Raw genomic sequence first — 17,536 nt, forward strand, 5'->3', positions numbered from 1 at the left:
ATACTAAAGTTGGCATTACAAAGATACTAATTATAATTTTCTTATATTTCTGTCTGGAAATCTGTGTGATATCACTCAGACAAACCTTTCAACATATGAGAGACTAAAAAAGTACCCGTAGACCAGCTGAACTTGAAGAGAGCTAGGAAGTGGCTGCCGCAAGATACAAGTTCTCACACATGCATTTATTGTTTTGATGTGTAATGGGGTTTGCTATACCTAAGAAGATTCTTCCAAAAATATCCAATTCTTCTTTTAAAATATACATGGTTTCTCCATTAATATGCAATTCCAACACTGATTTAAAACATCCTGTGCACATTAGCAGAGGATTCCCTCTTCAGAGGTGAGGGCCTACACATTATTTAATTGCTCTATATATTAAAAAAAAATACTGCCTGTTAGCTGAGCACTGCTAGCTGACCACGTGTGCCCTTTAAACTTACTGCAAATGTAAGCTAAAACATGCTAGTTAGACTGAAAACATACTGTGAAAGAAATTTAAGCTAACACAGTTTATCTTGTTTTTTACAGCAGTATCTCAATCACATATCTCAACCTTGAGAAATATACCTTTAGCCAAAAAGCAATTGCTACCGTGATCTACTGACCCACTGTGATGGCATCTGTGTTTAAATTCTTAGCTTAAATGCCTGTGTCCAAATTTCAACACCTAATTCATCTGGTTTTCAAAAAAACTGAATAAACCAGCACTCCCAAATAAGTCAAAATAGAAATCAGGCAACATTTAAAAAACAACCTGCTCTCAAAAGCAGAGAGTTGCTTGAGCTTAAGAGAAGTAGAATGGTATGTCATGGTGCCACTTGCACTGCTATGGAAGGCCTTGATCAGCACAAAATGGAAAGTGTAAATTCCAGCTTTGATCTCAGTTCAACCTACAAGGTCCTGAGAGACCCAGTTTACAGCGTGCTGTTCTTCACCACCTCCTGTCAAGGCTCTTAAGAGGCTGCAGCCTGAATTACCCCAAAACGTTACAGAGAGGATAAGGGAACCAGTGAAAAACACCTTGGCCAGATTTGACTGCACTGTCATACCACAATATAGAGAATTTGTCCTCCTTCTTGGTCACTCCTAGTTTAATACATAATTCTTTTAGCAAATACTGAGATGCTAGGCCCAGCAAAACTGAGACACAATTAAATTAAGAAAAACATCAAAAAAGAAGACAAGCTCAGAATTTAGATAGTTCATCCTTTACAGTAAGATATAGAGAGAGATGGAACAGAGATAAAGACTGAGAGACAGCAAGAGAGACACAGAGGAAGATTGTCATTTTTGTCTCTGAACGTTTTTTTGGTCACTTGAGCTTAATTCGGCGTCATGTAATCCATTTAAGTACAGAATTCATCAACTCAGAAAATATTAAGGACTCAAAGTGGGACAACTATGATGTTAACAATTTAGGTTCAATTATAAAGAGCCTCACCTCCTTCAAAAGAGAGCATGCAAGCATCAGTATCTCCTTTAGAGAGGTGTCACGGAATGAGGTAGCTATTTTACGATGTTTTGCTGAAGGTCTTGAATAATCCACCTAAGAAAAGTCAGGACAAAATAAACAATGCTCCCTTCTTTGTTAAAACTAGATGACAGGTATATCTGGCAGATTAATTATTTGACACTAGAAATTAAAATTATGGTCCAGCACCAAATATAGATCTTGACAATTTTTGAAGCACCTCCTTTTTTCCCTTCAAGGTTGTCTCTCTTTCTGGATGGAAAGGTCTGAGGCACTTCCTCAGGTTAAGATGTAGGCAAAAGAAAATCATTAGCAGAAATACAATTGAAAAAGTTGATCATTCACTTTGCTTCACTAGTTTTAGTGACTGTGATGAGAGAAACTTTACCCCGTATCAGATATGGTACGTATCTGGTACAGGTAGGGTCCCTGCACAAAGAATTTATTGTCTCTTTATACATTTTGGTGGGGGAAGGAAAGTGTGTTCATCTCTTCATGCTTAAGAAATGTTTCTCCAACCATTTCTATGAAGGGCAGAAACATTTAACACACTGTTTTATCAGCAATACATACATCCCTTACAGAAGGAAAAAAAAACAAACATGCTTACTAGATTCATTTCCTGAGTCAGTTCTGAGAGAATCATTACTCCTATTATATAATGGTCCACAGTGCCCTACAGAAAGAAACAGATAGGATTGCTCAAACATCACAGCTTGTAGTCAGTATTTTCCAAAATGTCTAGAATCAGGTTGTATTCAGTATTTTCCAGCATTTCTAGAATCAAGAAGATTTCTTAGGCTGAGGTATCCTAAGCTGTTTAGAAGGCTTTCATGCCAAATTCTATCAACATTAATAGAACTAGACCTTCAAACTCCCTAATTAGCTCTGAAAAAAACCCCAAACCTCATCATAAATGTTAAGAATCATGCGATAAACAAAAACCCATCTGAAAATAGACTCTAAGTAACCGCAATCTGGAAATTCACTATTACACATTTCTCAAAGGTCTGTTCACTATTCTAGAACTGTTAAGGCAAGCTGCATGGAATTCAAACCATCAAAAAAAACATTCCGCTATGCATGAATGAAAAAGATCACAGGGCACTCTCAGAAAAGAAAATAGTTTTGAAATGCTACCTATCAAAAAAACTAATTCTCTTCCCTCCACAGTAGTATACAAAGCATTGGTTTGAATTGAACGATATATTCCATCTCTGACAACTTGTGACTAGGAATTGAGGAAGTAGGCGTCAAACATTTGCATCTGAGGGTGCGATTTGATCATCAGTATTTAAACTCCTTGGAATGTTTTGAAATTTAGATACAATGCAGAATTTTGCATTTAATTAATAAAATTTAGCTGTCTTCACTGAGCTACTACAAAGCATTTATAGAAAAATGAAATCTGCTTTGTTAAAAACAATTAAAATCAACTGCAATTAGGCCTTGCCATTGAGTCAGGGGGAAGATCTCTACGCCTACTTTCACAGCTGCAGTTTGCAGCTTCGGCTCTGCTGGTGTCCAAAAAGCAATGCCATCCTTGCCAAAATTTTCCTGGTATTTGTCACAACCGCACTCATTTTTGCAACTCTGAAGATCACCCAAAGTTCAACTAATAAAGAATCTGGCTACTTACCAAGGGGCCTAACTTTTCACTGTCAACTATTTTGTATTATTAGTTGCACCAAAGCAAATCAGAAGAGAAAATTTCAGAGAACTCTCAGGAAAAATTTATATTGCTGCCCTATCTGCATTCAGTAAGATTAAACATCCTATACTGTAACTTGAACACAACTTTCTCTTACATTTTAAATTCTTAAATTAGTCTGTATGAATGTTCCTTAGATCACACAAACCTGCAAAAACAGAAAATGCAACCACCCCTTTTTCACAGGTGTGAAAAGCTGTGTGGTAAATTACGAAGGAGCTGGGAACAGAACTGCAGACCTAGCTGCTAATCCCTTTTTCTATATTAAATCACACTCAAATTCACACTGGATGAACTTCAATCTGGAATGCTAATGCAGATGTATTTGAAACTACCATATGCTAATTATTAACATATATTAGTATTGTTTAGGGATTATTTTTTCAATTTTTATCTAAAATTAAATTCACTAATAGATCTATGGCTTCATTTTCTTTTCTACAGGAATTCTTAATTTAACTAAAGAAATCTCTTAAGAAGCTAAATTTTGTATTTAAATCTCTATTTTTAATGAGCTACACACTGAAGAGTCACACTGCAATAATTTTAATAATAAATGCAAAATCCAATTACAGTACATTCATAAAAATAACTGCAAAATGGTGGAGAAGTATACTTGAGTTTGTTTTTAATAAACAGAATATTGCAACTTATCTTTTATTAGACATTCCCAATGTAACTCAAAAAGTACATTAACTTGAACAATATTATAAACAAAGTAAGACTGAAAAACAAATGAGAAACTCATGGGCAAGAAACACAAACTGTTAACTTCATATTTTCTTGCTGAGTTGCCAGGATCACCAACACGTACACACATAATGGATCATTTTGGAAGTAAATCTCCAAATAGCTTAAATTTTCTGATTATTTTTTCTCAAAATAAGTACTAGGCTTTACATTCACATAGACACTCAGAAAGATTAATCTGTATTAATTTTTAAAACAGATTAGCCATCTCCCAGAAAACTTTTTAAGAACCTTTTTATACATGTTAAATGTATGAAATAACCAAGTCTGGCTAATAACCCATGACATCCAATCACTTTCTCCAAACTTACTTCACAGAAGATGCTCTATATTCTGTATCTTTAGCCACTGTGTCTGACAGTACTTTCTCTAGATTTGACATGTAAATTTGCATAGTGAGCAGTTCATAATGAATGACTGCACTCTGACATTAGCAGAAATTATTTCCAATTTTCAAATACTATGTTCCAAGATCACCTCTCTATCCTGTAACACATCTTCTTTGTGACAGTGACCAATGCAGTGGGGGAACAGGAAATAATGTGGAAGGAAATGTAAAACAAGAACACTCCTGCCTCATCCAATTACTGGAGAGGGAAAATGAGTGATCTTTCCTCCCAAACTTCCCCATATCCCTACTTAGAATGCATAAGTTTTGTGATATGTTAGATTTAAATGCATATGCTAAAATAGGTAAAGTTATAAAAACATTCTACATTTATTACCTATCTCCCTATATTGTACACCATAATCCTAGTAGAGACAGAATGTCTTTTTTTTTTTTCTTTCTCTCCTCTTTACATTTATGTAGAGAGAACAAACATATATGCAGGTATCTAAGTACCCATGCACACAAATATGAATCATCAATTTCTCATAAAGTGAAAAAGGAATGGGGCAAACAAGGACCACAACCACATAACAAATATATACAGTGTCTTGCAATTTTGTGTACCACAGTTCTAGCTTTATGCAAGCTTTTCTCAGTAACTGCAGAAGCAGGAGTATCTGTGATTTGTTCTAAAAATAAAAGTGCAGGTAAAGTCCGACTACTTATCCAGAAAAGCAACAAAATAAGACCCCTACAGTGAACACTCCAACAAATAGTTTATAAAGGCACCTTTTTGATCAACCATCCATGACAGGCACTTGAAAAAATACATTTGAACTAGTTCTAGAACTGAACAGTTCAGCACAATTTTAGTGGTCATTATTACAAGAATCACAATCAGACTCATGCTTCAAAGCTTTTGACAGTCTTACTCTTCAGATGGTGCAGTACCAGTGTTTCTAACCAGGTAACTGGAGCTAACACTATCAGAAATGTATCTCCACATCAGCTGAAAAAAATTAAGGCATTAAATAGAATGGCTTGACAACAAGGGCTGACATTTTACAACCACACTGTGAAAAAGTGCTTTGGAAAAAGAAAACCAACAAAAAAACATGACCGCTATGAATACTGTGGGGCATCGAAACCCACAACCTTGCACAAGTATCAAACCCGGCCTGGCTCTTCATTGTAGGGTTGATCTGCTTTAAGCAATGCTCTTGACACTTTTTCTACCCAAGTGTATAACAACTAAATGACACAACACACCAATCACTAAAAATGAAGAGGTCCAAACAGAAAAAAATGGCAGAAGTGAACGATTGTTTCCTACCTGCAAAAATTTTTTTACATCAGCAATAATGTCTCTGAAGATGAGCTGATCTTTTAGGACCTCAAACCATCCTAATTTTGTAATTTTAGCAATGACTTGAACAAGAGCTTGGATGACAAAAGGAGCCAGTTTGGGTTGAGATGCTACGTAGTTCAGAATGTAATTTCCTGTAAAGAAGCATTTTAAAATCAGCAACACAAGTCTTCTGTAAAGAAAATTAATTAAATGGTTCTAATAGAAACTTAAGGCATGGACTTTTTTAAAAAAAACTATATTCTTATGGTTACTACAATAACTTTAAGTTATGTTAAATCATTAAATACACCTAAACATTTCATAACACAAAGCACATTACATACATGATCATTATTCTAGGACACATATGACAACAGTTTGTGAACTAAGAGAACACTGGCAGGTAAAACAGAGTAATTTTTCATTATGGTCCCATATACTGGGCACTGATTATTTCACTATGCAATAGCAGCTCTCTTAGCCAACTCAAGATACACAAAAGTTTTTTCAGGCAAGAGTCTCCACTGAATGTTCTCAATTCAATCTAGAACATCCCTTTAGGTAATGCACATTACAGCTGCAGAATTCCTCTCTGAATAGAAGGAAGTTAACCTGTTTCATAAGCTGTTGAAAAGTATAAAATTAAAAGTTGATTCAATTCTTACCTAAAAGAACATTGAAATCTTTTATCAGAAGAAGCGGATTCTCAGCCATGCATTTCAGAGTACTACTATCCACAGAACTGATACAACAGTGCAGATTTTCTAAAAATCTAAATCAAATCAAACGCTCCTTGTGCAAAGCCTTTCACTATTAAAGACCTAACAAGTACGTACTTACTCTTTTAGGATAGAACAATGACTTTAACATAGATCCTAAAAAGAAAGGAAAATTTTGTAGGATCTTAATCCTGCAAGTAAGAACCTGCCCTGGCATGACTTTTACAAATGTTAAGAGCTGACCATGAGCAGTATTATATGCAAGTGACTGGCGGGTATACTAGCAATATCTGCAACATTCATCCTTTACAAACATGAACTAAATCTCTTCAGCATCTTGTCGGATAAATACCAAGTCTATCTTGAAAAAAATGAGTATTTTTTTAAAATATGAATTAATCTGAGCTAACTTTTTTTTTTAATTTTGAAACTAGGTAATGTTATTTGTGAGTTAATTGCAGAGAAATTATGAAAGATCTCACAATCACCTTTATATTCATTTTCTCACAACGACTACCTTACGAAAAACAGGCTTGGTAAATGGAGACCTAGAGAAAAGACAGACTATCCACTGAATGGTTACTGTGCTAACATGAAGTTTTAGATCCAACTAATATAATAAAATTTTAACAACAAACATTACTTACGAATGTCAATCCTTTGTTCGACAGGTAATGGAGATGCTCTGCTTACAAGCTTAGACAGGCACGTTGCTGCTAGAAGCTGAGCATAGGACGTCTACAAAAACACATCAAAAGGTATTATTCAAAAATAGGCTAATTAAAGGCAGGGACAATAAGTCAAAATCTGATAAATAATCAATAAACCAGATTGGTTATCAGGTTTTCGTTACGTTTGTTAAGTGTACCAAAAATTCATAAAAGATGTATTTTAGTAATATCTTTGTTTCATTATAAATAAACACAAATTACAAAGCACTAATAAACAAGTGGAGACCTAAAACTATCATCCCTTTTGATGGAAACCATTCATCTAAAAGTAATTTCACTATTCAGTGGAGTTTGTTAGTTTTGAAACCTGTTTTTAAATCACTTGATAATTTAGAACCATGAGATGATTACCATGGGTCCAGCCCTGGATTAAAGATATTTTTAAATGTGTTTCCTCCTCTTCTTTCTCTCTCTTTTTGAATTATTTGAAAAAGACAGCAAGTAGACTCAGCTTGGACTATCAAATAAGAATCAACTCCCCTATCACTTTTATCTACAGTTAACCATGAAATTAAACACCATAAATGAAACTGAGTAATGATAGGGGAATGGTTTAAACTAACAGACAAGAGGTAAGCGGTTTAGGCATTTTTTTTTTTAAATACAATTTTCTTTTTCATTGTAGCTAATAGCTAGAAACAAGAACATGGTGATGTTCAAACACCAGGTTATACCACACTGTGTCCTGACACTGCTCCACATATGACACAACCCCTGATTACAACCCTTCTGAAAGTACCGAGAGCTAAGATGCTTTCCCTTTTTGTCCCTGACATCTCTAATGCAAGGTATTGTCACTTCTACAAAGATCACCTCCAAATGAAAGAACTTCTACAATCATTTCTGAAACAGAATATGTACTAAAAAAGAGAAAAGCATTTTGCCTTTATTGTACTGACGTGGTAATGGCTCATAACTGAGAAACCTATGTAGGCTTCCATGAGCATGATTACATTTATGGATAACACATCTTTCAGATACTTACTGTTCCTTGTTCTAATAGAAGCTGGCATTGGCTAAGACATTCTGGGCTATCAATAAGCTCCAAGAGTACCTTCTCAGCTTGCATTCGCTGTGCTAGATCAGTTCCTTCGTATAGGTGGTTACATAGTACTTCTAGTTCTGCCAGACTCTGTTAGGAAAGAACACAACTGAAACTTCCATGAAGACTTTTCAACCACATAAGCCTTCTTTAAGTGTTTATAAACCTAGATACTATACCAGTAACATGAACCATTACCTATGCTAAGCTTTCCAGCTGATTCACATTTAAATTGCAAAAAAATAGGAGGCTTTCTGTGCCAAGAAGCCAAAAATAACTCTGAAAATTAAGTTGCCATTTCTTGTTCTCTCAGCTACCAAGGTATTTTTTAATATGGTTCAATCCATTTGTTTTTCTGAGTCTTCAGATGGGAGGTCCATAGCTTTTCCAAAGAGAGATGAAAAGATAGAGAACAGTGAACAGTTTGAGCTACACTACTTGGAAAACTTCTGCCAGATTTCATTTTAAAAGCTGTACCTGCTCATTAAATTACTAGACCTGGAAAAAATTAGCATTGTCTGTATCTGTTGATACAAATATCAGTGAAAGATGGGACAATTCAGAAGCTATAGTAGCAACAGAAGAGCTAAAATTCCTCTCTACTTAGAAGCTGAAAAAGTTCTCTTTGGTAAAGGTGGTGTGTGTGGGGAATATCTCTCTCCTATGTGAGGGATACGATTTATATCTACTAGTCACTGTCTCACAGAAGAGATGAACCCTTTAGCGTGTTTTGGAATCAATACACAAACAGAAGTTTTAGCAGCCATCAGGTTCCCAAAGCCTGTATAACTCTCATCAAGAACTGGCCATGTCATTAGAAGGTACCCAGCAAAAATTTCATGACTTGAGTATGGCCTAGAAAGAAGAGGAAAAGAGAATACGCAGTATTTGACCAGCCTAATTTAAAAGTTTGAGTCAAAATCCTGTTCACCAGCCCTTCCAAAAAGATGTTTAGTACTTGAAATAAAAGATTTGGTTCCGCACGATCTAGCATCACTTATCCCGTAGCTCAAATGCCTTTTAAAAATCCAAGACAGTAACAGTGTCTTTGGCAACCAAAGTACATTTGGTTTTGTCAATCAAAGCATGTAATTTCCTAGAGACATGCTTCTTATAATTCAAAAAATAAATAAAATAAAATAAAAAAATCTTCTTTTTCCCTTTTTTTTTTTTTCCTTCTTGTTGTTGTGCATATGGAGTCCCTGGCGCTGATCGGCTTCTTCTGAATTTTGGTAATAATGACGTTTTAAGAGTCCCTGATTTTCAGTCAAAAAGTAGCCATGTTCTTGTTCCTTTGGAGAAATTTTAAGAAATAGCACATTTGCTTCTGGAATGAACAGATCAAATACCTCAAAGGCTGAGCTCAGCAGAGACATGCTCTGTTTTTGTTTTTCCACCCCCTATGTTCAGAGAGAGCAGGGGAAAAATAAGGAACAGGTAACAATCCCAGTAATGCAATTTTAAATGAAGCAAGATCCATGCCAATTAAAGTGAAAAGTAAGACTCAAAAAATGCAAGCATACATGTTAGCGAAAATCTAATAAAACACAAAACCTGCATAACTGGGGTAAAAGAATTAGGGAATAAGGACATCTAGCAAAGATAGTCCTCGGACATAAATTACAATGCATCTTTCCATAATGGAACAATTCCAATATAACCTGAGAAGCATGAACCAAATTATCATGTCATAACCAGCAAAAGTTAAAGACCCTCCTATAGTTGATCTGAAATTTGACTTTCAAATCTGGACAAACTGTGCAACAAGTTTGATATAGTCCAGAATAAAACTGGGACATCAGCCCAATCACCAAGGTCTAAATCATCTCTATACTAACAGGCATTAAAATAGCAAACCCTTTATAAGCTGGCTAAGCAATAATTTATACACAAAGAATTGATAGTGGATTTCAAGAACATACGCACTGTGTTAATATGTTAAGGTTACACCAAAATTTAGAAGTTTAGGCTAAGGATCAGAATTAACTTCTTGTTGACAAGTTAAAACTGTGAAGCATTTTATCTGAAGGACAACAAGGGAATTTTTAAAGCAAGCCTGAACAAAAACTAGATGACAATCTTCAAAGAAAAGGTGGTTTATTGGATATTGAGACTGATGACCTGCAGCACTTTGAAATGCTTTATCTGGATACATTTGGTCTCAGGAGAATGTTATGACAAAGTTTCTTATTGGTAGGCTGGAGGTATGGGCAGAAATCACTAAGAATTCTCAGACTGCCAAGGAACTTGCTAGATGTCCTCTGGGTTATATTTTATGTGTAATACTAAGGAGACATACTGATTTTCCTTGATTTAGAGAGTGAAACCAAAAAAATACAATCTGAAATCAGCAAATACAACCATCTCGTGTGCAATGGCAACTCAGCTGAGCAATAGAGATGTTGTTTAACCTTATTAAGAAAAAATACTTGGAGAAACCAATGAGAAGTCAAAAACTAGCTCTCTATATTGGATACATATTTTCATCAAGAAAACAGAAGACTGCCAGAATTCCTTTTTTATTGTGAGACAAAACACGTGAAACTGATGCCTTCAGATACCTCCTTTACTCAAACCCTTACCAATAGCTGAAAGGCGATTCCTAAGAAAACAACAATAGTGTCAATGAAGAGGATCTAGCAGTTAGATGCTGGCTGCTTTGAGTCAGGAGTAGAAACAGGCCTGTATAAGGAGTAGCATTTTTTGATCACAAAGAAGCATAACTTTTTCCAAGAAACAGATTCACATCCTAATGAAAAATGTTAGATACTGCGGTTTATTTATTTTTTTCTGCTTGTCACACTTTCACAATATTCAAGAATATTCTAAATAAAGTTCTCCAGATACTGCTGGTCCCACCTCTCCAGCTCTCAGAAGTCCCTGGCAGCTCTCCTACTAGCCAGTGAAAGAACCAAGGGCCAAAAGTGCTGGGGGCCCAGCTCCACAGCAACCCACCAGGCAGGCAGCCAAGGAGGCAAGCAAACTGGCAGGAAACCAGGTAGGTTCCCGATTAAAGTTTTGCTGACACTTACAAATTCCCACAGACATTTTGATTTTAATCAGCATTTTCTGACTGAAAACATTCTACTAAGAAAGTTCCACCAGCTCTATATAGGATGGGCATAACTGCTGAAACGCCACAGTCTTAAAATAAAAAAAAGAAAAAAAGCCATTTGGATATGAGGTGATAACAAAAGATATTTTAGTGGTCCTTTCATGCAGCATGGCTGGTACCCAAGTATTTAAATAAATGCCTAAAATGGCCTCTCTAACACTGTCAAAGCCTGCTGCCACCAACCCAGTGAAACCGCGAGGGATTCCCAAAGTATGCCTTAACGCCTCGGCAAGCGTCTTCCGAGGCCCTTTTCCCGCTCTCCCCTTCTTCCTCTGTTGTTTGAGACCCCGTGCCAGCGGGCGATGCTCATCTCGGACGAGTCCTGGAGAGGGGCCGCCTCTGTTTCTCAGGGACGAAGCAGAGCAGGGAGCCCACCGGTGCCTTCAGGAAGAAGCGGCAACAGGAGAGCAGGTGCGGCGAGCTCACCCAGGCGTGGCGGAGCCGCAAGCCCAGCGAGGGTCCCAAGCGAACCCACGCCGATGCGGTGCGATGGGCAGCGCGGAAGACCACCCGCCGCAGGCCGGCCGGCCGGCCGCCCGGCACCACCGTCCAGCCCCGCAGGTACCGGCACCGCGCCCCGCGGACGCGCTGGCACTACCGCTCCGGCTCCCACGGCGAGGCCAGCAGCATCACCCCTCGACCGGCCCGGCCCGGCCCGGCCCGGCGCTCCCGCCTGACGACAGCCCACCCGAGACCGCGACCTCGGTCCGGCGCTCCGACCGAGCGCGCCAGCTCCCGCTCGCCCCAACGCCGCCCGCCGCTCCCCGGGCGCCTGCCGGGCACCTTTCGCCCCTCTGCCAGGGCGAACCGCCGCGCCCGCAGCTCCCCTGCCCCCGCTCGGCCACCGCGGGGCCGCAGCCGCCCCGCGCCGCCCCGCGGGCTCCCCCGCGCCCCCCCACCCTCCCCCGCGTACCTCAGCGCCTCCCTCCCCGCGCTCTCCCGAGCTCCCCGGCCCGCCGCCACGACAGCCCCCATGGCGGCCGCGGACCCCGCACGGCCCGTCGCGCCCCAACGGCCAGGCCAGGTCCCAACGGCCCCCGCCGCTGCGCTGCGCTGCGCTCCGGTCCGCCTGGCCGCGCCGCGCCGGGTGCACTGACCTGGACGCGCAGCGCCATCTTCCCGAGCGGCGCGGGGAGGGGCCGCGGGCCCGGCCGGGGCTAGGGGGCAGTGCCGAGCCGCGCCGCGCCGGGGCCGGCCGGCTGCGAGGGGCGGGCCGGGCTCGCCGTTTTTCGGCCTTTGGTGCGGGCCGCCTCGGTCGTTTCCCAGTCTGTGGTCGGCCTCTTGCTCTCTGTATGGGCTGGCTTTCTCTTGCTCTTTGTCCCGCTCGGCACTCCCCCGCCTTTCCCCAAGGGGGCCGCCTGAGGCGGGAGCCGCCATTTTGTCCGTGAAGCCCCCGCAGGGCCCGCGGCGAGTGGCCGTTCGCGGGCTTTCCTTCCTCTCTTGGCGCCGGCAGCCGAGCGGAGGAGTCTCTCCTCTGTTTTCAGTAGTTAACCGCATTTAAGTGCTGCTGTAAACCTGTGTTGGGCCTTGCATAGTGCAGGTTGAGGTACAGTTTCCGAAGAATTTACTCTCGGATTGTGACAGCGGCAGCAAAAGGAAAGCTTTCCTCGGTGAACCTGGGAGCTTCAGGTCACACATTCCACGAGAGATTATAGGAATATTCCCATTTTACAGACAGCAATTCGCAAGCTGCAGGGATGTAACTCAATGGAGCGTTAATTTCCTACATTTATAAATCAATAGCCAATAAACACGGGCCAAGCCATCATGATGCTGCTCTGTCTGTGCTTCTTAAAAGATACAAACCAAAGCCGTGGTGCTGAGGCGGTTTTCAGACCAGGGCAGCAGCCGGGAGTTTCATTCCGCTTTGGAAAGTGCTGGAAGGTTGCCGAGAGTGGAAAAACCCAAGAATGCTGCTTCAGTCCGGAAAGCCAAAGAGATGCTGCTCTGGTGGTTACAGCTGCGTCCAGGGACAGATTGCTCAGTTATCCCAGAAGGGGAATCCCCCACTACAGGTGCCTATAAAAGATCAAAGAAATTAAAATTAGAGAATAGAGTTGTCTCAGTTTCCGGTTGGATGAGATGAATCCCATTTTTGCAAACCACTGGTACAGATAACAGGTGGAGTCTGCGACAGCAAACACTTAGATTAACATAGCTGGTTTACTTCTTAAGTTCAAGTGCTGCAAAGACAGAGTCTGATCCAAGACATTCTCCGTCTAGAGTTAAAAGAATAATTCAGGGTTAGTGAGGAAAACACACCATGTAAATCAGAGACAGAAGAAGGTCAATACAGAGGTTATCCAAGTTAAGGACATAAAGCGACTTGAACAATGTCTACAAGTGTTTGCGTGAGAAAAACCTGTTTTAATGCACCCAGCTTCTTAACTTCAGAGGAAAAGGTGTAACTGATTCTAACCACTATAAACTGAAGCTGAACAAATTCAGAACAGAAATAAGCAATGCTGGCAGTTGTCCGCTGGAATAACTTGCACCAAAGGATGGTACCTTCCCTGTCACTACATCGAGAGTGGTCATTTTCCTAGAAGGTGACGCTGTAGGTACGTGAGCTGCTGTCTTGGGCAGAAATTGGTGAGGTTGTATGGCGTGGGTTACAAAGCCTAGCACAGACTGTGTGCATGTACAACTTTGCATCGTATGCCAGCAGAGAGCAACCAGATTTTGTCACTAATGAAGAAACCTAAGAAAGACCAAAGCAAGAAAAGCATCTCTGTATTCCTTGTCCTGCTAAAGGTGAACAGTGGTAGTGTACAGTGTAGAGCCAAACAGACACCAGGGTAAAACTCAACAACGTGTTAGTTTAGGCTTCACAAGACACTTCTGGAGTCAGTGGCACGGGGAGGAAGGAAGATTAAGTAACAATAAATAAAGTGTGATGGAGGGGTGGCAGCAAGGACTGCTGCTATAGCCAGCCGTCAGCATTTATGAATGTCACACCCAAAAAGCTTGACGTTTTTGTTGGGCATACTGCTGTTTGATGTTTTAACACAGTAGGAATAATTTTTGCTTTGACCTCCCCTGCTCTGAACACCACGGTGATCAAAAGTCCATGTAATTTTTATTCTGGTTAACAGATGATACAGGGCCTGAGCAGTTGGTGTAAAATTATTCATGTTTCCCTGCTGCTCCAGCGGCCACATTGCAAAAATTTCCATGTTAAGCCTGGTAGCCCCAAAGAGGCCCAAACTGGTAGAGTTCCTCTGGAAATGGAAGCTGCTTTAGACCTGGAATGAAAAAATGAATTGGGTATATTCCTAGCTGGATTCACCTTCTAGCAGCAGGTTTGAGAAACAGTTATGACAATCTAATTGAGGCAGGAAGAGTAATTTCTTTGTACATGAACTATCACAGTTGAATGATGATACCATCACTGAACCATATGCTTTTCTACAAAATACGTTCATTAATTATTGGAGAATGAAGCAAAATTAACATGGGAAATGGTTTTAAATGGAGTTTCTTCTTCTCCTGCTTCACAACTTGACTCTAGTGGCTGGCACTTCTGAAAGTCAAATGGATTGTTCTTGAAAAGCTGGGTCAGATTACCCAGTCCCCTAATGACTGCCTCAGTCCTGGCGTATGCCTTAACCCAATTTTTCATCCTTTAGCCTGTGAAGAAATAGAATCATTTATCTATAGCCATAGTCCAAAAGAAAGGAAAAGTCACAAAACATACCAGGAGCAGAATAAAAGGACTGGTGGTACACACAGAAGAAAGGGAACAGAAAGGATTTAAAAGGAGAGCAAAAGGACAGATCAAAACAGAGGAATTCCCAGGACTGAGGAATAGGGAGTGAAATGGTGACTCGGGGATGAGAAAAGTCAGCTGTAAATTCTAATGAGGAAAATTTGGGAGACTTTCTGATGCAATACAATTGCAAACTGTCCAAAGAGCCAGAAGCAGCTTGCCAGTATGGGTCAAAAAAGGTAAGAGGAAGCTCTTGCATATCCTTCAAAGACCTTGACCCTGTGAGCAGCTCTAGCAATGACTATGAATCCTGCTCCAGGTGACGGGCCATTGCCTAGGCTGTGCCGCAAAGCTATGCAAAGACATGCAGAAATGAGGTTAATAAGTTAAATAGTTCAGGAGCTGAGCGTAATCCATGGACAGCATATGTAGCCAAGTGTGAGCAAGAGCTTGTGGCTTCTCCAGCAATGAGCCAGTTTCCAGCTTGTCTGGAGCAAGTGTGTTTCTTCTTAGCCAGAAATGAGTGTTCCCCGCTGGCTTGGGTCTCCTTTCTGTGTCAACGGATGAGCATGGACAGACGTTGAGAGCAGAAAGCTGGTACCATGAGGTAGCCAGGGAGCACTTGCTCAGCTGTGTGCTCAGCTGCTCAGTGCAGCCATGTGACTATTTGTACCTTATTTAATCATCAGTTGAATCATTTTAATCTCTGAGACACAGGCAATTGCATTTCTATATCCGATTTCTGTCAACTATAGTCTGATTATTTTAAGGGGAAAAAAATTGGTCTAGCTAAAGAATTAATGGATTCCTAGACTAATACCTGACAAAACTCCTGAGATTTAACACAGCAAATAAGAATGTTAGGTTGTGAAACTACCCCAGACCATGTCAGAGTCCTAGCCCAAAGGACAAAGCTGCATTAAGGAGTGTAATTTATTTAGGAACTTTTATAGAATTCCTTTATCTTTACATGGGAGGGGGAAATGACACAGTGAAGATGCTTGTGTGACAGGCATCGACAGGAAGAAGTTGTGCCGTGAAATTCAGACTTGCTTCCATGGAAGGTAACAAAATTCTTGCTGTGTTCAGTGGAATTGTGAGTGAGGTCTGCCTCACAAGATGCAGTACTGAGACCTCCCTGCAGTATTAATATACAGTTTCCAGCTCAAGTCTGTCTCATTTTCTGCTAGGTGGAATAAAACTAACTTCCTCAATTTGCTGTTACTTTGGATTATGTGAATAGATCTGTTGCTACAGGCAATGCATTTACAATTAGATCCATTCATTTGCCACGCTGCTTAGAGAGGGCTGAATCTTCTCCATGCTTTTTTCATTTAATTTTAACTGACTTGATTAAAACATATAAACAAAACCAGCCATTTCTGTCCCCCCCCAAAAAAGAACTAGCAAATGTTCAGGGTATGAGTGTTCCTTCTTTTTTTTGCATCACATCGGGATTTTTCATAAAATGCAGCTTTCTTACTGAAAGGAATGGCTGATAAGTTACAACAAATTATTAAATATATATATATATAAAATATATTAAAAATGCATACAGAGATAAATGCAATATATTTAATTTAGAACCCTTTGTTGTGGGAAGGTTAGCTTTTTTTTAAATAGACATAGTCCATCAGGCCAAACACTCACAGACTGCTATTTGATAGGGTTCTGCTACACATTTTCTCATTCAAACATTCTTTCTTTCTGCTTTTCATTTTACATTAACAACGGCAAAAGGCCCCGAACAATTCTAATTTATTTCTATGGCTAATGATTTCAAGGTTATTTTCTGTGCCACATACTAGTCTATGCCAGTATATATTGCCACAATTCAGTGATTGGTTTAGTAATCTCATTAATTCATTTGCAATGCAGATCACAATTGATCTTGAATGTATGCCTGCAGATTACATAGTTCCATAAAAAAATACCCACTTAAAAAAGATTTCAGTGATTTCTACCAGACAATTTTATGTTCAAGTTAATATGTAGTGGATAAGCAAAACAAGTTATTAGACATATCACTAAGAAGACCAGAAAGAGCCGATAGCAACAAAATCAGTAGTTAAATATGAAGCCATTTCATACTCCTAATTAAAACTAATTAATCTTTTCAATGACACAATGGCATACTTTCTACTCATAAATTGACAGTACTCCAGGAAGTCTGAAACAAAATAAATTATTCTTTGCTTGTTTGCTACCTGGACAAAGATCAATAATACCTCAGGGCAAACACAGTCTATAGCCAATCTCTTAATGTAATTCAAATTGAAAGGAAAAATCTGCCTAATGGCAAAAAAACACAAACCAAGCACATTAAAGGAAGAATTTGTGATGCACTGTATATACATTAAAAAATCTAGGCAGTATATGTATGCCTACAGAAAGATTGCCCTTAAAGCTTCCTTAACGCCGTTAATTTAACTTCAAGTTACCTCGGTGTGTGCAGTAATCACTACATGCTTTTGTGCATTACATAAAGATGACTGCAAATACTGAGACTTTACATGCAAATGCCTGAACTTTTGCTTCCTTAGTCATTAATGTCATTTGGTAATTTACTGCTATTCATCTGTCCTCAGCCAATGGGAACCAAT

At 39.8% G+C, this 17,536-nt stretch overlaps 1 protein-coding gene across 3 annotated transcripts in view; it reads right to left on the bottom strand.

Annotated features, from left to right (window-relative positions):
* The window catches only part of RANBP17 (RAN binding protein 17), a 164,465-nt gene extending 152,046 nt beyond the window's left edge, over window positions 1–12,419 (bottom strand). For all 3 annotated transcript variants that reach the window (XM_041119320.1, XM_029997948.2, XM_041119321.1), the window contains exons 1-6: window positions 12,322–12,419; window positions 8,053–8,199; window positions 6,984–7,074; window positions 5,603–5,769; window positions 2,088–2,153; window positions 1,448–1,552 (exon numbers count right to left, since the gene is read on the bottom strand). In XM_041119320.1, the coding sequence (XP_040975254.1) occupies window positions 1,448–1,552; window positions 2,088–2,153; window positions 5,603–5,769; window positions 6,984–7,074; window positions 8,053–8,199; window positions 12,322–12,339 (594 nt within the window). In that variant the 5' untranslated portion in view covers window positions 12,340–12,419. The remainder of the gene's footprint in view (window positions 1–1,447; window positions 1,553–2,087; window positions 2,154–5,602; window positions 5,770–6,983; window positions 7,075–8,052; window positions 8,200–12,321) is intronic.
* Between the last annotated feature and the right edge of the window lie 5,117 nt (window positions 12,420–17,536).

Source organism: Aquila chrysaetos, chromosome 22 (genome assembly GCF_900496995.4).
Source record: "Aquila chrysaetos chrysaetos chromosome 22, bAquChr1.4, whole genome shotgun sequence".
NCBI classification, from domain to species: domain Eukaryota; kingdom Metazoa; phylum Chordata; class Aves; order Accipitriformes; family Accipitridae; genus Aquila; species Aquila chrysaetos.